The sequence below is a fragment of the Aquarana catesbeiana genome, linkage group LG02, assembly GCF_042186555.1.
Source record: "Aquarana catesbeiana isolate 2022-GZ linkage group LG02, ASM4218655v1, whole genome shotgun sequence".
Classification (NCBI taxonomy): domain Eukaryota; kingdom Metazoa; phylum Chordata; class Amphibia; order Anura; family Ranidae; genus Aquarana; species Aquarana catesbeiana.
In genome coordinates this window covers 660,334,195-660,359,557 of record NC_133325.1, presented here as the reverse complement: position 1 = coordinate 660,359,557, position 25,363 = coordinate 660,334,195, and the positions used below count along the sequence as shown (strand labels likewise).

The window sequence follows — 25,363 nt, the reverse complement described above, 5'->3', positions numbered from 1 at the left end:
GAGGCAATATAGCATATATAGCATATATCCAAGCCCGAGACTCATAGGGGTCGGAGTACATGCCGCAGCCAGCAAGTAAGCTATACAAGTTAATAACAGGCTGTTAGCTGCCACAGCTGTATACCTATAACCACTCATCTGTGTGGTTACATCAGTACCGGGATGTCAAAAAATGTGGTTACATGAAATCGGGTACACCACATCCTATAATTATATATACAAAAACACCCCCAAATAAGAAAGGAGGGAATAAAGATCAGGACTTTCTCAGTGCCCCATGGATACACAGAGTCATAGATACATTAAAAAAAATGTATTTAAAAACAGTTGTATACATCAAAGTGCAACAGCAACACATTTCTTTGAAAAAAGGCATGCTCTCCTATTATCTTGGTGTGGTTACCCAATGTATCAAAAACACAGAGCACTTGGTATGGCTTCAGAGCATAATTATGATGATACGGGTTCCTCATGTTCCTCAACATGTTTCTTGGCGAAAAGCATCTTCCTCAGGAGGCCGCAGGAAGCAGAACTTTAATCTAGGAAATTAATAATACATACATCAAAAAACAAAAACAGCAGATAATACATATACACATCATTGTACAATCAAAGAGCAAAAAAGCAATGTAGTCATAAGCAGGTGGTGGACATCAAGTTGTCACTGATGGCTTACCAAACACACAAGAGCAATGCTCATGCAGAGAAACATAGGAAGGTCCAGATGACAGGTATCCCCTGGGGGGCAGACATGGGAGCCAGATGTATAGTTTCATGTACACTACAGCTCCTAAGCCTGAGTGTAGGAGCTTTTGGCATTTTTTTGCCTCGACCTCATAAAAGCCTATGTGTCAATGTACATTGACACATAGGCTTTTAGCAGCGTTTAGGAGCTGCTGCCGTTAGGTGAGATTCAACCTCCCTTTCCTGAACGCGGAAGAATAGTGTTTAGGATAGGAACGTTTTGACCGCTGGCCATGGGAAACTGTGAGACGTTGTAAAACGTTTTCCCATGGCCGTGGTACATCATGGCCAAGTGTACATAAAGCCTAACACAGGTAGATGTGTGGTTACAGGCATTCAGCCGTGGCATCTTGCAGCCTGTTATTGATTTGTACAGGCTGTTGGCAGCGGTGGTAAGCCAATACCTGTAAATCCCAGGCGCAGACATAACTTGAATACTTGGGGTGTATGCCCAAATGCGTCATCAGCCTTTACAGTAAAGAATTCATTCATCAGCTGGTGTGGTGTCCTGTTCTCTTAGAACTTTTGACAACCTTTTCTTTTTTGCTGCCTGTGGCCACATTTGGAAAGCTTTTTTATTCCATTTGTCTATTTGACGAGTGTCAACAAGAAGACAAAACAGGAAGTGATGGGAAATCACTGCTGGAGACAAAGACAGCCATGAGAACAAATTCTGGTAAAACTAGGAAAATACACAGCCTCTGCCGTGATTTATTGCTATTTAGATCCCATTTATAGAGAGATGTCTCTTAATTTCCTGTCCAGGTGAAGGATATAAGGCAGAACAGAAATGAGGGGAAATCACACTGGCAGCATTTAAAATTTGGGGTTCTAGCCCTTTTAAATTCTTTACACAGGCCAATTCAGGGCAAAGTCACAGTGTGCCTGTAGAGGGGTCACCTCCACCCACAGATACAGTAAAACCTTGAATTGCGCGCATAATTCGTTCCAGAAACATGCTTGTAATCCAAAGCACTTGTATATCAAAGCAAATTTCCCCATAAGAAATAATGCAAACTCAGATGATTCGTTCCACAACCATTTATTCATAGGTCCTTCACTTTATAGTCCTTATAAAAAGATTATAGCAATGTGATCAGGTTGTGTAACCATAAAATGTCCATCAACAAATGGAACCCTCCACAAGGGGATTAGAAGCAAAATCCAGCAGGAGCTACAGAGTATAAAAGAGAAGAGAGGCACCTCTAAGTGTAGCAATATGTTGCTAAATGTTGTACCTCCATTAAATGTAACCATATTGCTACACTTAGGCCTCTTTCACACTGACGATCCGTTCAGGTCCGCCTCTCAGTTTTTTAGGCGGACCTGAACGGACCCTCCATAGATCTCTATGGAGCGTCGGATGTCAGCGGTGACATGTCCGCTGACATCCGACCCGCTCCGATCCAAAAAAGTGTAACGGCGGAAAAACCTACTTTTCCACCTTTTTTCTGATCGCATCGGGTGACGACGGACTCTACGGTCCGTCATCATCCGATCCCCCATAGGGGAGAGCGGCGCTCTGACAGGTCCGTCGCTGCACAGTGTGCAGCGACGGACCTGTCATCTGCCTGCTCAGCGGGGATCGGCGGAGCGATCCCCCGCTGAGCAGAGCGGGCTCCGTACACGGACACGTCCGTGTGAAGGAGCCCTTAGAGGCGACTCTCTTCTCTTTTATACGCAGTTGTGACATGACGCTACTTGTATATCAAGACATCGCTTGTATATCAAGTCAAAATTTATTAAAAAATTTTTTTTAAGAGCAAATCAAAAGATTTTTTTTGTATATTTCTGTCTATCCAGGTTCCCTTTGAAATGCGCTGCCCTTTAGCAGATGTGTGACAGTGCCAATAATTCAGTAGCACTATTCTGTTCGGTGAGGCACATTTTTTAGAAAAGAGCCAGGGACATCTTTTCTGTGTTTCCCATACGTAGGGCAGCCCGTTGAAGTGAATGGGTTGCCCTACACACGGTGTGCAGGAATGCTCCAAAGACACGTGGAAATGCACCTGCACTTAGTTGCACCTGTAGGTGTGTGAACCAAGCCTAAAAGACAGAAGATTTACTCATTCACACAAAAAAACAGACAATGCTAAGTTTAGAGTTCATTATTAACAATCAGCATGGGGTAAAGATGCTGCAAGTTCAAAAACTGCAGTGACACCTTACTGTCTTTTTTAAAGGAACCCTGCCATTTCTGACCCCGGTCTAAGAACATTACTTATTTCCTGTCTCTGCTTTCAGTGCTTTCTCAGTGGCTTGCCTGGAACAATCATACTTTTAAGGCAGTCAGAGCTCCTGATTGGTTTCAGGTTTGAAGCTCAGAACAAGTGATACCAATGGATCAGCATGATGGCCAGGCAGTTAGTATTTTCACAAGGGGAGCCATGCAGCCTTTATACTCAGTACAGGTTTTCTTTCAAGCTAAACTGCCCTCACAAAAAATGTTATATTAAAACCACTTGCCGACCATATAACTTATGGAAAAGTGACACTGCTGCCCTGGATCATGTACCTAGTACGTGATCCAACACTTCAAGATAGGGGGCACGCATGCACGCTGCCGGCAGGCCGCTCTCGCTGTGATTATACACAGCAGGAGCTGATCGGCAGGTACAGCAGACTCAATGTCGGCCAACACCTGCCGATCCTTCGGTAAAGAGGGAGAATGGCAGTCTGCCTATGTAAACAAGGCAGATCCCCGTTCTATCAGTAGGAAAGGCATGTATCCTGTGTTTCTGTAAAGCAGGAACACAGATCCATGTCTTCCCCTAGTAAAGCACCTCCCACAGTACACAAAATCACTAACTAGGCACACAGCTTACCATTTGATCGTCCCTGATGTTAAACCCTTCCCAGCCAGTGTGATTTGTACAGTGACAGTGCTAATTTTTTAACACTAATCACTGTATTAGTGTCACTGGTCCCCAAAAAGTTAGTGTCCAACTGTCCACTGCTATATCGCAGTCTATCTATAAGTTGCTGATCGCTGCCATTACTAGTAAAATAAATAAATAAATAAATAAAAATGTCCTATAATTTGTAGACGCTTTTGCGTAAACCAATCAATATACTCTTATTGGGATTTTTTTTACTAAAAATATGTAGCAGAATACATATTGGCCTAAATTGATGAAGAAATTTGAATTTTTCAATTTGTTTATTGAATGTGTTTTATAGCAGAAAGTAAAAAACAGCAGAAAAAATAAAAACCGCAGATGTGATCAAATACCACCAAAAGAAAGCTCTATTTGTGGGGAAAAAAAGGACATCAATTTTATTTGGGTACAACGTTGCACGACCACCACGCAATTGTCAGTTAAAGTAATGCATTGCCATATCACAAAAAATCATGAAGGGGAGTAAATCTTCTGGAGGGCAAGTGGTTAAATATATATCTCATTAACCACATGGGCTATAAATTCTCTGTGTGCACTAAATGTCCTTGCAAACCCAGATATTACCTTGTAAAAGCATTACTGTACTTCACATAACTTGTGCAGAGAGCAGAGCTGTGGGAGGGACTCAGCAAGCCCACCCACTACAGGCTGCCTGCAGATAACTGAGGAGGGGGCGGAGACCAGACCAGGCACACTACACAAAGAGAGAGAGCAGTGATGACCGGTCTGTATTACAGGAAGCTCCTGCACAGAGGCAAAGTTTCACACACTGCACGTATCTGAAGGATATACACACAACACACCAAGATCCAGGTGACAATACGCATGCCTCTTGTATGTAGGCTGTGTTCGCAATTGTGCAATACAAAAACGCAAGAGCTCCTCTGAAGCACAAAATCAGGCAAAGGTTTTTACAGGCACACTATGGTACCATTCTCAATGTCACCCGAATCCTCCTTGGTAAAGTGTGTGAGCAATTGCACACCACAATGCATGGTAACAAAGTACCATGTGTTTTGGTGTGGCGCAATTTACAAAAAAAAGGTGCTTGCACTTCTCTTGTGTGATTGTTACAGGTGTGGCAGTCCATATAAGTAAATAGGTTGCTCTAAAATTCTCATAACTAAACATGCAAAATATGCGGGCTCACTGTTGCACTTGCACAGGCATGAAGGGAGTCTTGAACAATATTTCCTTCCACTCTTCTATCTCTGTTAAACAGGGATTGTACCCTTATTGGAGATGTGCGGTTTGTTTCATTCCGAATTGAAATTCTGACAAATTTTTCGTTATTCGAAAATTCGGATGTATCCGAATTTCTGAATTACAAAAGTAACGAATTTAAGCAAATCCGAAATAACTAAATAAAAATTCAAAGTCACATTTCTGAAGAGAATAAAATAGACTAGAAAATAAAGGAATAGAATATAAAATAATAGAATAGAATATAAAATAAAAGAATAGAATACAAAAGCGTAAAACAGAACAGAATAGAAAATAAAAAAATAGAAAAAATATGTAGAAAATAAAGGGATAAATAGAAAATAAAAGAATAGAATATAATATAGTAAAACAGAACAAAATAGAATAAAAAGAACAGAATAAAATAGAATATAAAATAAAGGAATAGAATAGAATAAAAAAATAGAATGGAATAAAATAGAATATAACCATCTTCTGAAATTTGAATTTCAAATAGAATAATTTTGAATTTGAGTACAATAGAAAAGAATAGAATAGAAAAGAATAGAATAGAAAAAAAGCATAGAATAAAATAGAAAGAATATAACCTTCTTCTGAAATTCAAATTTCAAATATAATAAATTCAATTTTGAATATAATAGAAAAGAATAGAATAGAATAAAAAAAAAAAAAAAAAAAGGGATAGAAAGAATATAAGCATTTCCCCAAATTCAAATAGAATAAATTAGAATTCGAATAGAACAGAATAGATTAGATTAGAATAGAATAGAAAATAAAATAATAGAAGAGACTAGAATAGAAAAGAACCAATCTCATCCGCATATAGCGGGGGTTGAAGTAGCCCCCTTCAAAAGCCTTTGTAGATCACGACCCCAATCCTCGGGTTTGATTTCTTTAATATATACAGCTATAATTAGCTCCAAAAGACCACCCTTGAGATCATACCTTCTCCAGTGGGAGGCGGAATTTGGGAAGCGATTGGATCCGGAGGACTGGCAGGTCATGACTATCGCATTGTCCAAATGCTCCAAGAATGTTCTTTTCTTGGAAAATGCCTATAAAGTGCTTTATAGATGGTATTACATCCCAGCCAGATTAGCTAGTTTTATCCGAACATATTCCCCCCTGTGTTTTCATGGGTGTTCTCGGGAGGGTACGATGGCACACATTTGGTGGCAGTGCCCCAGGGTATGCAGACTATGGGTTAGAGTCTATGCATTGCTTCGTAACCTCTTCAACACCAATATAAAGAGGGACCCCTTTGAAGCCATTCTGGGGAAACCGATCACAGAGTTACTAAGACCAGAACGCCAATTGGCATCTCATATTTTTACTGCAACTAAATTAACCATAGCTAAGGCTTGGAAAACTTCGGCTCTCAGCTTTGAGGCAGTTAAAAACCGTGTAATCATGTATCATGGTTAATGAAAAACTGACGGCCGTCTTATCAGATATGCATGATAAATTTCTTCGGACCTGGCAACCATGGGTGGCATATTCCCACCCTTCCCGTTTTGACTCAGCACTACTCTCGCTCTAGTAAGTCTCCACCCCTCTCACCACGTGGACTTCCCTCTCTCCTCCTTTTCTTTTCCTGATTATTCTCTATGTTCTTTGTCCTACACACCTATTTCACCCTTCTTCTGGTCCTCTCTCCTGTTATTCCTTCCTTTTACCTTCTCTTTTCTAGGTCTCTCTAGCCCACGGGGGGGCTTGGACACATGATGAGAAACAACTTACGAACATATCTCGCCCTTCTTTAATTCCACATTGACGAGTTATGTTTTACATTTATCTTTTTGTTTGTTTGTTTTTTTTTTCATTATCACAATGGTTATATAAAGTTCTGCAAATATATCTGCAAAATAATGGAACTTAGCATTTCGCTATACTACTAGTATATGTTGATCTTATAAGATTCTTAGTGTAATTTTGGAATCTAGTGCAAATTCTACTATTTCAGACTAGCATTCTTGGAAATTTTATAATTTACGCAAACTTGTATACATGATGTGTCCTTCAGTGTCTATATGTATCATTTTGTTGATTGATATGTCCAATAAAAACCTTTGTACAAGAAAAGAAAAGAATAAAAAAAAAAAAACAATAGAATAGAAAGAATATGAGCATCTTCCGAAAATTCAAATTTTGAATAGAATAGATTTGAATTTGAATAGCATAGAAAAGAATAGAATAGAAAATAAAATAAAAGAATAGAGAAGAATAGATTAGAATAGAGTAGAATAGAATAAACAATAGAAAAGAATAGAAAGAATATAACAATATAACTGTTTTTTTTTAAATTTGAATAGAATAAATTCGAATTTTGAATAGAATATAAAATAATAGAATATAATAAAAGAAAATAAAAGAATAGGACAGAAAATAAAAGAATAGAAAATAATAGAAAACAATAGAATAGAATGAATATAACCATATTTCAAAATTTGAATTTAGAATAGAATAAATTTGATTTAAAATGGAATTTGATTCAATTTCGAATGAATTGAGTTCAATTTGATCGAATTTGGAAAATTCAAATCCATTCAAATTCCATTCCAATTGCATTCGAATTCGAACAAAACGACTTCCAAAAACAAAAATAAACAAACAAACAAATTCATATAAATACTGAATTGAAACGAAACACATTTTTAAATTCTGCACATGTACATGGGGGATAGCGGTTAGTACATTTACCTTGCAGTGTAGGGATCTTCAGTTGAAATCCTGTCCAGGACCCTATCTGTATGGTGTTTAAATGTTCCCCCCCCCCCCCCACTCCAATGCTATGTTAGTAGATTAATTGAATCCTGTTCAAATTTGCCCTAGCATGCATGCCTGTAAGAGAGGGACTTTAGATTGTAAGCTCCTTGAGGCCAGGGACTATATAAATACCTGTAAGAAATAAAAATAAAAGGACATCTATGCATGTAGCCTTACTGTATGTAGTGTTGTGTAACTGCACTTACCCTCAGTATGGTGAATGATTAGCAGATTTCCACTGTAGTGTTACTGTAGGCCAACTGAGGATGTGTATTTGAAGCAGACAATAGAACGGAGTCAGTGAGGAGTTGTTTAGCCAAAAATACCATTTGTTTACTCCTCATTCTGACACTTATATTGTTAGTCTAAGATCTGTAACACAGAGAACACCTCACAACCTGGTACAACCTGGTACAATGCCCCCCCCCCCCCCCCCAGTTTGGGCATACAAAGACTCAATGCAGTAATGCAACTACCTGACCATGTATTGGGGGGGGGGGGGTTAAATATTGAAATTATCTGAAGGAATAAACACAAACATTTTTTAATCTATGAGAATTTTCGTAACTCTAGTAACCTCTTAATTTTCGTTATAGAGCATGCAAAAGAAAAAAACAGATGATCATTAGTCTGATAATCCAATCGTGTGTACTAGATTTTAAACAATAAAATGCAAAAATCTAAACAAAACACGCTTTTTCTTTTTTTTGTGAGCAGTGATAGTTTAAAAATAAATAGTGCTACTGCAGATAAAGGTACACATTTTGTTCGATAATTTGTCCTGTTTAAAAATTACACTAAAATTATGATTCTGGTATAAAGCTTTTTTACAAGTTATTTACAAATGAAATAAAGTGTTTTGCACTTTTTTTTTTTTTTTAACAGAAAAGAACAAAAATAAACTATTAGGAAAATAATAATTAAATGGTGAAGAAAAATAAAGAGACATTTTATTTTATTTTATTAGAAAAAATGAACAAAAATTTTTAACAATATGTTACATTGTAGCTTTCTCTAGCGTCTAAGCAAGTGTTATTTATAAACATTGTTAGGCTGCTTTTTTTTTTTTTATAGCTAAAGCTGCCGACTTTCTTTGTGTACACAACCATGCCGACTATGATTAGTCATTGATTAATCAAAGCTGACATAGTCGTTTGCTGGGTTGAGTACTCCCAAACAGGCAGAGAGACTGGACACATGCTACACACGTTCTGTGTACAATAATGACAATAATGACCTTTTTTGGGCGTTTGTAGCACACCCAAGGTCTGCAACTAGTTAAGCTGGGGTCAAAAAAAGTGTTAGCTCTCAATTTTTTTTTCTTTAAAGATTGTGCTGAGGTTTATATGTGTCTGTGGCACAGAAATCAAAGCCTGGAGTTTGTTTAACCACTTAAGGACCGCCCTATGTAAATTTACCGCAGCAGGGCGGCCCTTAACCGCGAAATCACGTACCTGTATGTGATTCTTGTACACGGCTTTGGGACGCCCGCCACCCACGATCGCTCTCTGAAGAAATAGAATGGCGGTCTGCCTATGTAAACAAGGCAGACCGTCGTTCTGGCAGACAGGAAGAGAGACATCTGTGATTCCTGCTAATCAGGAACACAGATGTCTCTCTTCCTCGAGTCAGTCCATCACCCACACAGTAAGAAAACACTCCCAGGGAACACAGTCAACTAAGTGTCACTTAGTGTCAGATTTGTTCGGCGCAATGTCGCAGTCCCGCAAAAAATCGCTGATTGCCGCCATTACAAGTAAAAACAATAATTTAAAAAAAGTGCATATATCTATCACATAGTTTGTAGATGCTATAACTTTTACGCAAACCAATCAATATACGCTTTTTGTTATATTTTTTTTTTTTTTTTAGCAAAAATATGTAGCAGAATACAAATTGACCTAAATTGATGAAGAAATGAGATTTTTACATTTTTTTAATTGAGAATGTTTTATAGCAGAAAGTGACAATTTTGAAAAAAAAAAACAATATTTTTTAGTTTTTTTGTTTATAGCTCGAAAAATAAAAACCGTAGAGGTGATCAAATACCATGAAAAGAAAGCTCTATTTATGGGAAAAAAAGGACATACATTTTATTTGGGTACAGCACCGCACGATTGTCAGTTAAACCAACATAGTGCGGTATTGCAAAAAATGGCCTCTTCAGGAAGGGGGTAAACCTTCCAGAGCTGAAATGGTTAATCTAGCCCTTAAAGTGGAGTTCCACCCACTTTTACAACTCTTCAGCATCCCTCACTAAACTGTGCACTGTAAACAATTTGGATATTTTTTTTTTTTCTCAGCACCTACTGTATTTCTGCTGTATTCATTTTTCACTTCCTCCTCCCTGGCCGCGGCCCATCGCATCATTTCCTGCTTGCAATGCCTTCTGGGAAGGGGCGGCAACTTCCTCTGACACTGCCATTGCTATGGAAACCTGACCTGAAAAGTATTACACTGCTTGTGCTGCACCGAGCATGTGCAAGATCTACAAGGATGAGATCCAGGAAGAAATACAGTCTGGCTTCAGATGCCCACACTTAAGATGGCCACGGCCTGCTGTAAGTTTATAAAATAACAAACTACTGCTATAAACTAACAAAACAGACCTTAGTTTAGAGACTAACTTTACTAGAATACATTAAGCTTGTGTATTATAGGGGTATTTTTATTTAAAAAGTATAATTTCGGCCGGAACACCACTTTAAGCCTACTGCTCTCCTTTGGGGTACCCAAAGGTGCCTCTGTTTCAGAGGAAGATTGTCCCCTCCAGGCCACCATAATTTAACCACAACCACAATAAGGTGTCCCTCATTCTCAAGTTCTAAATTTGAGAGGTATACCAATTTTCTGCTGTCTATTACCCAGGGTCTGAGGCAGGCTAATCAAGTAATTGTAACTTTAAAGGTGTTCTGAGTCTCTCTCACTTTTCTGTCCTTTTGCTTGCCTGCGTTGCCCTGCATTACTGGACACGCCAAGGATGTTATTTTATTTTATTTTTTTTATTTATTTCAGGTACTTATATAGCGCCGTCAATTTACGCAGCGCTTTACATATATATATTATACATTCACATCAGTCCCTATACCCTCAAGGAGCTTACAATCTAAGGTCCCTAACTCACATTCATACCTATACTAGGGCCAATTTAGACAGGATCCAATTAACCTACCAGCATGTCTTTGGAGTGTGGGAGGAAACCGGAGTACCCGGAGGAAACCCACGCAGACACAGGGAGAACATGCAAACTCCAGGCAGGTAGTGTCGTGGTCGGGATTTGAACCAGTGACCCTTCTTACTGCTAGGCGAGAGTGCTACCCACTGCACCACTGTTATAGACCACCCTAGCTATAATAGGTAAACACTTTCAGGTAAGTGTGTGTACTTACCAAAGAGAAGTTTTGTGGCTGATGACAGTCTGACCAGAGCCAATATCATTATCAGCGCTCATCCAGAAGTCACAAGCTATTATGAAGCTCCTCACACAAAGGGCATTCCTCAAGGTCAAAGAGACACATCAGAGGTTACCATTCCTATCACCAGTTGTTCCAGGTCCCATCAAGGAGGCCAATGTTAGGCATGTAGACAGCTGACACTGTCAGGCAGCCAGGGGCGTATCTAGCATGAGACAAACAAGGCGTTTGCCTTGGGCGGCATTTTTCAGGGGGGGCGACACTACTTTCAAGGTGACTGCGCTATAGCCGTATGATGGCTACAGCATGGTCATCCAGTTCTGGGAGGGCGCCTATTGACGTCCTTGCTGCGGTGTGCACCCGGCAACACTATGTGATCAGAGTAAAGAGCCAATCACAGCAGCTTTTTACCACATGATCAGCTGTGTCCAATCACAGCTGATCACGATGTAAGCACGCTTGCCGGTTATTGGCTGGTAACCAGCAAGCATAAAAGGGGACATCTACACTGATCATCAGGGCACTGATCATCAGTGTCCTGATGATCAGTGTAGCCCCAACATGCCCATCAGTGCTGCCTATCAGGGCCAATCAGTGCTGGCAATCAGTGCACATCGATGTTGCTAATCAGTGCCCATCGCTGCCCTCGCTGTTCACCTTCCCTGTGGCCTCTGTCTAGGGGGCCGCCCACTCATTTGCCATGTGGAGATAGATGCCCACACCCTGAAGATGTTGCTTTTTGCTGCCACACTCCTGCCGCCCCTGAACCTGGACTCTCCATGACAACAAGGGGCTTTTTGCCCCACATTAAGGATGGCCCTGGGACCCAGCACACTTGGGACAGTGACCCTCCAAATTCTGCACCCGGGACAACAGCCCCTGCTGCCCCCACGCTACACCACTGATTTAAATAAGTGGCCTGATCCCTCCATATGTGGACCCATTTAACATATTGGTCACATATTGGAACATATTCAAAGGCTTATGGTTGTGCCCATGCTCTTCATAGCTGCACAGTGGTATATTTTGGTTGTGTGCTGCCCTAGGCAAGACTAAAATCGGGTGCCCCCCCATCTAAATTGGTCCCACCCCAGCCACGGTATACCGTTCTTTTCTCAGGGTCTGATGAGGAAGCTGCACACAGTGAACAGCTGTGGCTTCCTCATTAGACCCTCAGACATGATTTGTCCAAATGTCACATATGTGGTTAATGGTGCAGAGGACGGGGTCAGCGGGGCAGAGGATGAGGCGGCACTGATAAGAAGGCACTGATAAAGCTACACTGATATGCGGCACTGATGGTCACTGATAGGCGGCACTGATGGTCACTGATAGGCGGCACTGAAGGGCACTGATTGGTGGCACTGATGGCCACTGATAAGTGGCATTGATGAGTAGGCACCGATTGGCGGCACTGATTCACAGCACTGATGGGCACTGATTGGCAGCACTAATTGGAAGCCTTGATGGGCACTGGTGGGCAGCACTGATGGGCACTGACAGGCGTCACTGTGGGGGTTGCACTGATGAACAGTGCCATGATTATCAGTGTTGATGTCCCCTTTTACACTGGCTGGTTACCAGCTCTCCCTCTCAGGCTGTGACAGTGTGAGGAAAGTAATGGTAATAGGCAGCAAGTGTATTTACATCTTGATCAGCTGTGATTGGACACAGCTGATCACGTGGTAAAGAACCACCGTGATTGTTTTTTTACCCCGATCTGTGATCAGCTGTGTTCTAAGGACACAGCTGATCACAGATCGTGCTAGGTGTGTGCCGCAGTGGGCACACGGGGGGGTGCAGTTCTGGGAGAGTGTCAATAGACGCCCTCCCAGAACTGGATGACCATGCTGTAGCTGTCATTCTGTTATAGCGCTGTCCCTGGGGGGGGGGGGGGCGGCGTTGCTGCCCCCCTGAAAAATGCTGCCCAAGGTAAACACCTTGTTTGCCTCGCACCAGATACGCCCCTGGCTGTGCAGCAAGACATTTTTAGAGAGAGAAGGAATTGTACTTGAGAAAATGAGTACAGACAGGTGTGCTACTAAAATTTAAAGACTGTACATGATGCAAAGCAAGGTCCAAATATAAATAGCACAGGATGGAGCTTTACTAACAATAATTAAAATTGCAGAGTATACAGTAGTGTAAAACTGGCCAGCAGCAGCAGCAGCACAGTTTTAATCAGGGAAAATAGGCCTAAGCAATAAATGTCTATCTTTTTTTATCTATAGGGATAGAGAGTGCGGTGAATGTGAGCAATTTAATATGAGATGGTATAACCACTTGCCACACTGCCACAGTATATTTACTGCTGCAGGCGCAGCGTCGTATCAGTACATCACTGAGTACATGTGCACTGGCGGTGCAATCTCGTGACTGCGGTCTCCACCGGTCACACACACTACACTATACTCACACTATACTAATACTACACTAACATTCTACACTCAGAGTCACAATAAGTGAACACACTTCACACTTGCTAGTAGCAAACTGGGCCCTGCTCTATCTATCTCTACTCCAACAACACACTGCAAAAGCTTCCTGTGGGAAGGGACCTTTTATAGTGTGGTATGGGACTATAAGCACTGAGCCACAATTGGACAAAGTCATCATCATTTTGTCCAATCAGGGCTCTGACAGTGCTCTTTGCCCTAACTGGCAAAGCCTTGCAACTGACCAGCGGTCAGGTGCATTGCTTCATCCAATTAGGGCCCTAGAATGCACTGTGAAGCATGCTAATTTGGCCTGCTTTGGGTGTTTGCCGAACGGGTGACCAGGCGATGTTCAGGTCGAACCCTTGCTTGGCCTGAACTGTTCGCCCAACTCTAATGACCATGCAATTGCCAGTTAACCACGTCAGCCCCGGAAGGATTTACCCCCTTAATGACCAGGCCATTTTTTGCGATACAGCACTGTGTCGATTTAACTGACAATTCCGCGGTCATGCGTCATGCGACATTGTACCCAAACAAAATTGTTGTCCTTTTTTCCCCACAAATAAAGCTTTCTTTTGGTGGTATTTGATCACCTATGCAGTTTTTATTTTTTGCGCTGTAAACAAAAAAAGACTGACAATTTAAAAAAAAAACAATTTTTTTTACATATTGCTATAATAACTATCCCCCCCCAAAAAATTAAAAAAAACAAATTTCTTTATCAGTTTAGGCCAATATGTATTCTGCTACATATTTTTGGTAAAAAAATTGGCAATAAGCTTATATTAATTGGTTTGCGCAAAAGTCATAGCGTCTACAAAATGGGGGATAGATTTATGGCATTTTTATTATTATTATATTTTTTACTAGTAATGGTGGTGATCAGCGATTTTTAGTGGGACTGCGACATTGCAACGGACAGATTGGAAGCTTTTGACACTTTTTTGGGACCAGTGACATTTATACAGCGATCAGTGCTATAAGAATGCACTAATTACTGTATAAATTACACTGGCAGGAAAGGGGTTAACACTAGGGGGCAATCAAGGGGTTAAAGTGGAGTTCCACCCAAAAAAAAAAAACTACATGAAAAATCCTAAAAAAAATACAAAAAAAATTTGGATATTTTTTTTTTTTACTCACCTCTAAATGCCTGTTGCTAGGGGGTCCCTCGTAGTCTGCCTCTTTCGGTGCCTGGGCTGGTGACATCACTTCTGTCTCGGCACAGGAAGGGCTCAGCTCTGCTCCCTCCCTCCTGTCAATCATCTGGGACCCATTACAGGTCCCAGGTGACTGAGCGGCCAATCACGGCGCTCGGCGCTGCTCGCGCATGCGTAGTGGGTGCCAGGCTGTGAAGCCACAGCCCGGCGCCCACAGTTGCAATGCCGGCGCCGCCGAACGGAGGGGGAGACGAGCGGGGCTTCGATCCCCCGCATCGCTGGACCCAGGGACAGGTAAGTGTCAAATTAAAAGTCCGCAGCTGCAGTATTTGTAGCTGCTGACTTTTAATTTTTTTTTTTTTTTTTAGTGGCCCTCCTCTTTAAGTGTGTCCTAGGGAGGTGTTTGTAACTGTGGGGGGAGTGGACTGACTGGGAGTACATAGAGATCGCTGTTCCTAATCACTAGCAACAGCTGATCACACTGTACTCCCCTGACAGAACAGGGATCTGCTTTGTTTACAAAGGCAGATCCCCGTTCTGCCTCTCTAAGGAGCGATCGCGGGTGGCCTGCGGACATCGCGGCCGCCTGCCACAGGCTGGGGTGCGTCCGGTATATTTATTGAACGAAGCGCCATATCGGAACAGCGATTGGCGCAATAGAGCCACCCTGCCGAAGTATAACTGCGGTGGCTGGTTGGCAAGTGGTTAATGTAAGCACAGTTTTGAATATAAAAAATGCTCTTGTCAAGAAGGGGGTAAAACCTTTCCTGAGGTCAGGTGGTTATAGCTGTAGTTTAGGTATAACAAATATTTGCGGTTACATTGGTCTAATGTGCCATACCTTTAGGATCTTTGTAGAAGCTGGAAATCATTGTAGTAGACACTGCTATTACAGTGATCTCCACTAGGTTTTTGGTCCCAGTGGTTGCCCTGCTGCATTGTGAGCACAGGAGGTTGCAAAGCAAAGCAATCTCTGATTGGATAAGGTGGAGAGGTAAGGGGGTGATGTCACAATTTCAACTTTGTTCAATCAGTTAACACTTTGCATTCATTGAAAAAATGCAAGACGTTCTTCGAATGGAGAGATCAAGCTGAACATGTCCAGGAGATAACATTGTTATGTATGTGGGTCACTTTAAGATAAGTGACTAAACGCGGCTACAGGGTCGGTCAGTCAGTGTGTGCCGCTCAACCCGGGATCACCGTGAGCAGCGAGTCTACGAGCGGTGAGAGCTTCATACACAGGCTGTGAACTGATCCAAAGTGTTACATGGTTTTACATGCTTTTAATGTTTTTAACATTGTAAGTGCATTATTTACCGGGGGGTTTGTGGGAACAATAAACTTATGCTATGAGCCTGACTTTGATCATTGTTTCCTGCCCTGCATGACAGTTTTAATGGACTCTTTGGACTCACTTGGAGGAATGGAATTATTGACTTCATGATCAAGTTTTTCTTTAAATCTTTAAAAGCTTTCTCTATTTCGATGGATAAAGCCTGATGGGTTTACTTCCTCTTTGTTTCCCTGCAAAGGTAAAGCATAATGGGCTACTATGCATCGCATAGTAGCCCATTATGTGTCCCTTATCTGACACAGGAGCCTGCGATGTCACCGCTGTCCTCTCTGCTTCGGAGCGTCCATCTTCTTTCTGGGTATCATGGTTCTGGCGCTGTGATTGGTCGGAGCCGCAATGATGTCACTCTCGCGCATGCGCACGGGAGCCGCCACTAGCGGCATATCGCCGTTAGCCGCAGCATGCTCAGTGCGCCTGCGCGCCGCTGTCTACGGGGCATGCCCCGTAGACAGCGGTGCCTGTCTTTTTGCAAATATCTCCTAAACCGTGTAGGTTTAGGAGATATTTCTTGGCCCTACAGGGGAGCCTTAATCTAGGCTTACCTGTAGGTCAAAGTGGTCTGTAAGGGTTTACAACCACTTTAAATTTAGGTCTTTTGGCATTGATTATAGGCATTGATTATAGTGTATTGAAAATTGGTTATAGGAGTGCATCCATAAGATGGTGATTAATGGCATATGTTCTGAAGGGTCAGGAGTTATGAGCAGTGTGCCCTGGGACTCTGTCCTGGGACCAAGTCTGTTTATCTTGTTCATAAATGATATATAGAGGTTGGAATAAATAGTTCAATCTGTTTGCTGATGATACAAAGCTAAATAGAGCAATAACTTTGCAACAGGATATAAAAATTTTACAATATGACCTAGTTTAAAAAGAATGTAGGTGAGGTTTAACATTGAATAATGTAAAATAATGCAATTGGGAGCTAAAATATGAATGCAAGTAGGGGGAGACCTTCCTGGGGTATTAAGGATGGAAAAGGATCTGGGGGTCTTAGTAGATCCTAGAATCAGCAATAGCATGCACTGCCAAGCTGTAGAAAACAAGGCCAGCAGACTAGAAGCATGCATTAAAAAGGGTATCTACTCAAGAGATAAGACTCACAATTGTATCACTTTACAAAAGTTCAGCTACATCCTGAGTATGCTGTCCAGGTTTGATCATCAATCTTCAGGAAGGATTGTCCTTAAACTGGATAGTCTTTACAACAATGTCATTTTTAGATGCTGTGCAACAAGTATATAGATTAATGAAAGGTAATTACATTATCTGATTTAGGAATGATAGAAAAAAAGAGGTTTTTAAATATGTGCCTAGAGTTCTTAAAAAAAAAAAAAAGACAAATATTTTATTTGATGGTAATTCAGCAATAACATGCAGTGATCTAAAAAGTTGACCAACATCAGTAAGATACTTTTTAATAAATAAAGGCATGAGTACATTTAAGCTACATGAACAAGATATATTTATTGTGTGATCAAAGAATGAAATTTCTATTATTTTATTGTTAACACACATTTTTTAACATTATTACACAGATGATGACAGAAATGCATGCTGTACACCCTCGGCGGGTTTTACTTCTAGACTTAATTGAGAATAAAAAATTAACTCCTTGACTTTTTTTGTTTCAAAGTCTTCTTACAGCCCAGCCAGTATTCAGCAATTGAGCGAGGATAAGGAGGATAGGTGAAGTCCACGCGCTTTGTCTGGAGGTTGACACGATAATATTTATCTGTTGGTAAAAAAACAAAAAGTAAGTACACAAGATGAGACTGCTTTTTGGGAGGTTAAGGGACAACATTTTCTAGTATGTTCTATCGCTGTTCAAGACTACAACTGCTCACGTAGTTGCTGATAAGTCTGACATATCGATATGGTCATCAGTCGATCATTTGTGACTAAACTGATCGACTTGAAAACCGATTGGATGCTCCATTTGACTGATTTAGTGGCTTTTTTTTGCCAAGTAGATTGACCATGGAGGAATTTTTGTTTCCGATCGCTTCAAATCAATTGACCAAATATCTATCTGCACGATGAAGACCTGATCATAATAGGGATCAATTAAAAATCATTTTTATTAGATCATTTAGATATATGATTGACAGATCATAATCTCCAGTTGATGGCAAAGTGTAGAACAAAAAACTGATGAAGTCATGTGACATAACGCATAGGAACAGAGGTGGGTGACATCATTTCTTGTGTTGGCCATATTGGTATTCCTTTGATGCATTATTGAGTTTAATGACTCCTATACCATTGTGCAGGGATGTCTTTAATATTGATTGGACCCTGGGCAAACATTTTTTGGACCCCCTCCATGCAGTTTCACTCTCCACCTGCTCTGAGAGATACAATAAATAGCAGCAAGACTTAGAATCAGTTTACTGAATCAGATCAGGCAGAGATTGAGCTTGGTTGCCAGAGGTTACAGAGCATCATTACAATTCACTGACTGGCTGCTAGAGGTTACAGAACACATAACGGCTCACTGATTATTTGCTAGAGGTTACAGCACATGACTTTTGCTTGTTGATTGGTTGCTAGAGATTACCGTACATCAATACTGGTCACTGATTGGTTGCTAGAGGTTACTGGACATCAATACTGCTCACTGATTGGTTGCTAGAGGTTACTGGACATCCTCACCACTCACTAATTGGTTGCTAGAGGTTACTGGACATCCTCCCCACCCACTAATTGGTTGCTAGGAGGTTACTGCACATTATTACTGCTCACTGATTGGTTGCTAGAGGTTACAACACATCATCTCCACACTGCCTGCACACCATGGACTGGGGAGGTGAGGGGACCCATCAATAGACAGAAAACTCCCAGGGATCCTAGAACTCCTTAGATCAGTGGCAGTGCTGGAGGAGGGGAGGAGGTGATTAGTGGCAATGCTGGGGGGTTGATGGGATCAGTGGCAGTGGTGGGGGGAGGATATTATTAAGGAGGCAGTACACCGGCAAATTCTGAATCATGTAGAGCAAAGCTGTAAATCTTTGGCAAGTATATAGTGGGGGATTCTACGTTGACCACCAATGTAATGGAGAATTTACAATGACCACCAATGTGAGGGGGCATTTACACTGACCACCAATGTGAGGGGGGATTTACACTGACCATCAATATAAGGGGGAATTTGCACTAACCACCATGTAACAGAGGATTTTACGCCACCCACCAATATTCAGAGGGATTTCTACACTGACACCAATGTAATAGGAGCATTTACACCAACCACCAGTGTAAGGGGGAATTTACAATTACCTGTAAGGGGAAATTTACACTGACAACCATTGTCGAGGAGATTTATACTGACCGCCAATGTAAGGTGACACTTCTACACCGACCAACAAAGTTAGGGGGAATTTACACTGACCACCAACGTAAAGGGTATTTACACTGGCCATCAGTGTAAGGGCAATTCTGCACTTACCACCAATGTAAAGAGAAATGTACACTGATCACCAGTGTAATGAAGAAATTACGACGACAACGAATGTGATGAGGGATTTTACACCAACAACCAATATAGGGGGATTTCTACACTGGACACTAATGTAAGGGGGATTTACACTCACCACCATTGTATTTGGAAATTTACACTGACCACCAATTTAAAGGGGGCTTCAACATGGACCACCAATGTAAGGGAGGATTTAAAACTGACTACAAATTCAAGTTAGGATTTTTTTTACCGACTAGCAATATAAAGAGGATTTTCAACACTGGCCACCAATGTAATGGGGATTTGACTGTTAACTAAGGCTCAGTTCACACTGGAATCGGCTGCAGATCGCACAGGAGCGCTGTGCGTCCCTGTTTCCCATTTCAGGGACGAATCTATGCCTGAATTCGGCCCTGAAACTGAGCCAAAGACGCACAGCGTTTCTGTGCGGTGCGCTCCGCAGCCGCAACGGAGATATGTGAACCGCCTCCATAGGGAGCCAGTCACACTCTCCTGCTATGCGAATTGGATGTGGAGAAACTCGCATCCAATTCACATAGGTGTGAACCCGGTCTAATTTAATAGGAGCATTGACAGTAACCACCAATATAAGGAGGGATTTACACTGACCACCAATGTAAGGGGGACCTTCACACAGTGTGAATGAAAGGATTGTACACCAAACCCCAATGTAATGAGAAGATTTACACTGACCACCAATGTAACTGAGACATTTAGCCTGTGTTCACATTTGTGTGTGTTGGGAATGCATGCAAAATCGCTTTCCTGACACCACAGAAACATGTTGCCCTTTAGCAGATACACAGCAGTGCCATTAATTGTTAATGTCACCCTCACGCATCGGCTGATATGTGGGTTTTCATATGCACCAAAATTTTAATGGTGCTGTGGCACCATGTGATTTTAAAAAATGGTTAAGGAAGTTTTTCCTGATTTCTAGCGCATAGAGCAGTGCATTGAAATGAATGGGCTGCCCTACATGCGACCTACATCTTTATCCACCATGTCAGTACACTTTTACATCCTAAAATCCCCTAAACCTCTGCACCCCAAACCTCCCCCATCCTTTCCACTTCACCCCCCCCCCCCCTTTTACCTGCCTCCTCTGCTCATCTTTGCACCCACCTTCCTTACCTCTATACATCCCCTCCTTGCTCACCTGTGTACTCCAAACTGTAATTCCTTCTCTGCCTACCTCTGCCTCACCCCCTCCAATTTGCTTACCTTTGCAGAACAGGCTGATGATAAGTTTAATGACCACAGTTGCAGGCAGAACTTTCAAGCATGCCCTTTACCTTCCCAGTGGGCAACATTCTGCAGTGTTGATGGTGGATATGACCTTAGGGGGGGCATGATATACATATGAATGCCGCCTCTATTTACATATCAATGCCGCCGATCTGCCGCTATTTACTTAATAATGCCGCCCATATTTACATATCAATGCTGGTTATTTACATGTAAACACAGGGTCTGCAGGTACACGGCAATAGGGCAGAACTGGGCAGCATTAGTAGCAGCACTTCACACTGAGCTATCGGGACACAGCACGGGACCAAAACTTCAAGGGACAAGGGAAGACGGCCCTGCCTTTGTGAGTGGCTTTTTTACCGTGTCCTTTTTACTTTTTAATAAACTACTGCACTATGGAAGTCCTTGTTTTGTTTTTATGAGCGCTTTATCTTAGATTACCAGAGGATTGACTGGATCTACTTAACCCAGGGACAAGCTGAGTGGGCAGTATTGGAGTTTGATTGGAAGTGTCATCCGACCCTTGGGGGGTCTTTTCTGGATGTGAGCGTGCATGCTGGCTGGTGGAGGTTAACATTCACAGTTTGCTTAAATGAAGCAGGGTGTGTGAAGAAGCACCATTTTTCTACTTGAACATTTTATGTTTATTCATGGGCATTTATTATGTATTCATATTCATGTTTATTGATATTTTGAAGCAGTATTGTTAATTTTGCTATTGTTGTATACAGATACTTTCTGTGTTTATTTTTTCTCATGTTATTGCATCACATCACTGTGCATTGCTTAACCTAATTTATATTTAGGTATTGGCGCCCCTGGAGGGTGTTTACTGTTATTTATTTTTTTTTCATCTGTTACACACAGTTATTCACTTTATTTTTCCTCATCCTATTTCATTACATCACTGTGCATTTCTTCTACCAGTTTTGCTATTAGGTGTTGACAACCCTGGAGGGTGTTTATTGTCATTTTTAATGATTTATACACTTAGTAGTGTTTAGATATACACGGGTATATCAGTTATCTTTTCTTTCCTTATGCTTATTTTTCATGATTTTACATTTGTTTTTAAACCTCTTTGTTATATATTTGATTTGTTTTGCCTTTTTTTGCATGGAAGATTGATTGTTGGTCAATTTGTTATTTTATTTAGTCTACACATTTATCTGTGAGGATTGTTATTGGTTTTGTTTATTTCACTTGGAGAGGGGTCACCACCTCTGTAGTATGTTTATTACCTACACTATTGCACACCTCAACACTGGTATTAGCAGTGCAATATATATTACATAGTTAGGTGTACTAACCACATGATGCATGCATGGTATATACCAGCTATTGTTTAAATTGTGTTAAAGTGGGCCTTGCGTGAAAAAGTATGGTCTGCTTATGTTGAACCCACTACTCCTATTTAAAAAAAAGCTCAGTTAAAGCTACAGAAATACACTGTAAAAAACGTAAACATACTTAACCTACACTCCCTCTTTTCATGTGCTCACCTATGCAAGGGCAATGTCTGAATAGAGACAGTCCCAAAAAGCAGCTTAAAATAAAAACTAAGATTTTATTGAAAATCAAAGGCACAACATGTGTCATTTAACACCTTGACACCTTTTGCTCTCGAAAATGCTTAATGAAATCCCACAGTAATGCACTCCTGCAGCGTTAGATGTTCATTAGATTTGGGATCCTTAGATTTCCCATGACCCACGGTGTAACCCAGTGATGCCCACTAGCAATGGGCTCGGGCGTGTTCGGATCAAACCAGCCAGGAAGCCGGCACTGCACACCGCCAATCATAGGCAGTGTGTGTATGTGCAGCTGCTGGTCAGGAAATGCCTTACGACGGCTTCCTGGCAGGTTGATCTAAACGCACCCAAGCCCATCATTAATACCCACAAGAAGCAGCTAGAAGCCATGTGTAAGCTAAATATTTTTAGAATTTTTCTTCTAGATTGTATAAGGGGGCAAAGGGGGCATTTTATAAATTGGGTTGGCCGTAAAATTAAACCATCCCGCTTAACAGACCTGTAAAAAAAATGCTCTTGGTACAATAATGCAACCTACCATCCTTAAAGAAGAAAACACTCTGAACGGGTTGGCACCTGGGTTGACTTTCAGGAGGAAGCCAGTCAGGATCATCTTCGTAATCATCAAAGCTATATAAGTCATAGTAGTCAGAATATGATGGTTTTGATGGTCTCCTCCTACGGTTCTTCCTGCGGCTGCTCTTTCTCCTCTTGCTCCGGCGCAATGCAGGTTGTTTCTGCTGGGGTACATAAATCCTGCTTGGCAGTACAGCATCCACTCCATTAGGCACTCCTCTCCAGTCCCTGGCTATAGATTTAGGTTCTGCACTGTTACCTGTGTGAATAATGATTTGTATTTTTATTGGATGTACAAATCAGTCTATTTTTCAGTCTATAAAGCTGTTTATCCACTTTAGCCCTGGAAGGTTTTACCCCCTTAATGATCAGGCCATTTTTTGCGATATGGCAGTGCGTTACTTTAACTGACAATTGTGTGGTCGTGCGACACTGTACCCAAATAAAATGGATGTCCTTGTTTTCCCACAAATAGAGCTTTCTTTTAGTGGTATTTGATCACCTCTGTTTTTTTTATTTTTTGCGCTATAAACAAAAAAAGAGCGACAATTTTGAAACACATACAATAAAAAAAATGTAAAAAATATAATTTCTTCATCAATTTAGGTCAATATATATTCTTCTGCATATTTTTGGTAAAAAAAAAAATAACAATAAGCGTACACTGATTGGTTTGCGCAAAAGTTATAGCATCTACAAACTATGGGATATTTTTATGGCATTTTTATTTTTATTTATTTTTTTACTAGTAATGGCAGCGATCAGTGATTTTTAGCAGGACTGGGACATTGCGGTGGACAAATCGGACACCTAACTGACACTTTTGACACTTTTTTGGGAACCAGTGACATTATTACAGTGATCAGTGCTAAAATATGCACTGTTACTGTACTAATGACACTGGCAGGAAAGGGGTTAACATCAGGGGCGATCAAAGGGTTAAGTGTGTCCCTAGGAGGTGCTTGCTAACTGTGTGGGGGATGGACTGACTGGGGGAACACAGAGATCTGTGTTCCTGCTAAGGAGGAACAGAAGATCTCTCTGTCCTCCCCTGTCAGAACAGCGATCTGCCTTGTTTACATACTGGACACCCCCAGTATCTATTGCACGAAATGACATACAGGTACGTGATTTTACGCAATAGAGCCGCCCTGCCGCAGTATATATGCTGTAGGCGATCTTTAGGTGGTTAAAGCCCAACTCTAGCCAAAAGCTTTTTTGTAATCTCTTTTTGGATAAAACAGGAAGGGTTTCAGAGCACTAAGCCTCCTTATCAGGCACTCCTGTTTGCTTGATAAAGGAGCTTAGCACTCCAAAACATTGCTTATGGCCAGAAAGAAGAAAAGGGGGTTCAATAAGGAGCCCCTGGTCGGACTTTAGAGGCATAGCAAAGGGAACATCTCTGTATCCTCCTGAGTATATACATCCTATCTAACCACCAGCTCCCCTAGTGTTGCTTGCTTGGTTCTACATGGACTATTGAGCTGATGTATTCTATGGGCTGTTTGGCGCCCTGTTGATTGATGGAAGCCAATGGCAACTATTGAGTTCCTCCTTTGCTGGATATGTACCCTGTTATTGCTGGAACATAATGGCAATTTGTTGGTTCTTTTGAAATGAACCCGGAGATTGGATGTATATGGAAACAGATGGTGGTCACCTATTTCTATTGACAAGACCCTTACATCTATAGTGAAAAAATTTGAACTATAATCATTTGAATTTTTGAAAGCCTCCTCATAAGTGAGACCCTTTCTTGCATTAATTGAAACCTGTATGTGTCCTGAAGAAGTTTTTTACGAAACGCGTAGACGCATCGTGGCTCTTATCATGTATATTCCTATGTAGATGATTTTTTAACTCTTTGTCGTTGTCTTTGCTATGTATGCATTTGTACTCAATAAAGTTTACTATATTATTATTTTGAGTATGCTTCACTAGGTTTGCTATGCCTCTAAAGTCCAACCAGGGGCTCCTTATTGAACCCTCTTTTCTTCTTTCTTGCCATTCAATTATACGGATGTGGCCATAGGAGTGGTTCCCTTTATATTTTATTGCTTATGGCCAGCACACACTACAGTTTTTTTTCGTGCAACCCCGTGGGTTGCACAAAAAAAACTGACAGCTGACATACTAACTATGCAAAATTAGTCCAGCGCTTTACTCCACTGAGCTGCTGTGTTCTGACAGGGGGACGCCCCCCCCCACCAGAACCCTCCGATCAGCGCTCTCTGCCATTGGTTGAGAGTAGGGATGAGCTGAACACCCCCCTGTTCGGTTCGCACCAGAACATGCGAACAGGAAAAAAGTTTGTTCACGCGAACACCGTTAAAATCTATGGGACACGAACATGAATAATCAAAAGTGCTAATTTTAGAGGCTTATATGCAAGTTATTGTCATAAAAAGTGTTTGGGGACCTGGGTCCTGCCCCAGGGGACATGGATCAATGCAAAAAAAAGTTTTAAAGACGGCAGTTTTTTCGGGAGCAGTGATTTTAATAATGCTTAATGTGAAACAATAAAAGTGTAATATCCCTTTAA

At 41.3% G+C, this 25,363-nt stretch overlaps 1 protein-coding gene across 1 annotated transcript in view; it reads right to left on the bottom strand.

Annotated features, from left to right (window-relative positions):
• Positions 1–17,422: 17,422 nt before the first annotated feature.
• VTN (vitronectin) overlaps positions 17,423–25,363 on the bottom strand; it is a 77,087-nt gene continuing 69,146 nt past the window's right edge. Inside the window, exons 7-8 of the mRNA XM_073616604.1 lie at positions 22,784–23,080; positions 17,423–17,716 (exon numbers count right to left, since the gene is read on the bottom strand). Coding sequence (XP_073472705.1) covers positions 17,589–17,716; positions 22,784–23,080 — 425 coding nt within the window. The 3' untranslated portion in view covers positions 17,423–17,588. The remainder of the gene's footprint in view (positions 17,717–22,783; positions 23,081–25,363) is intronic.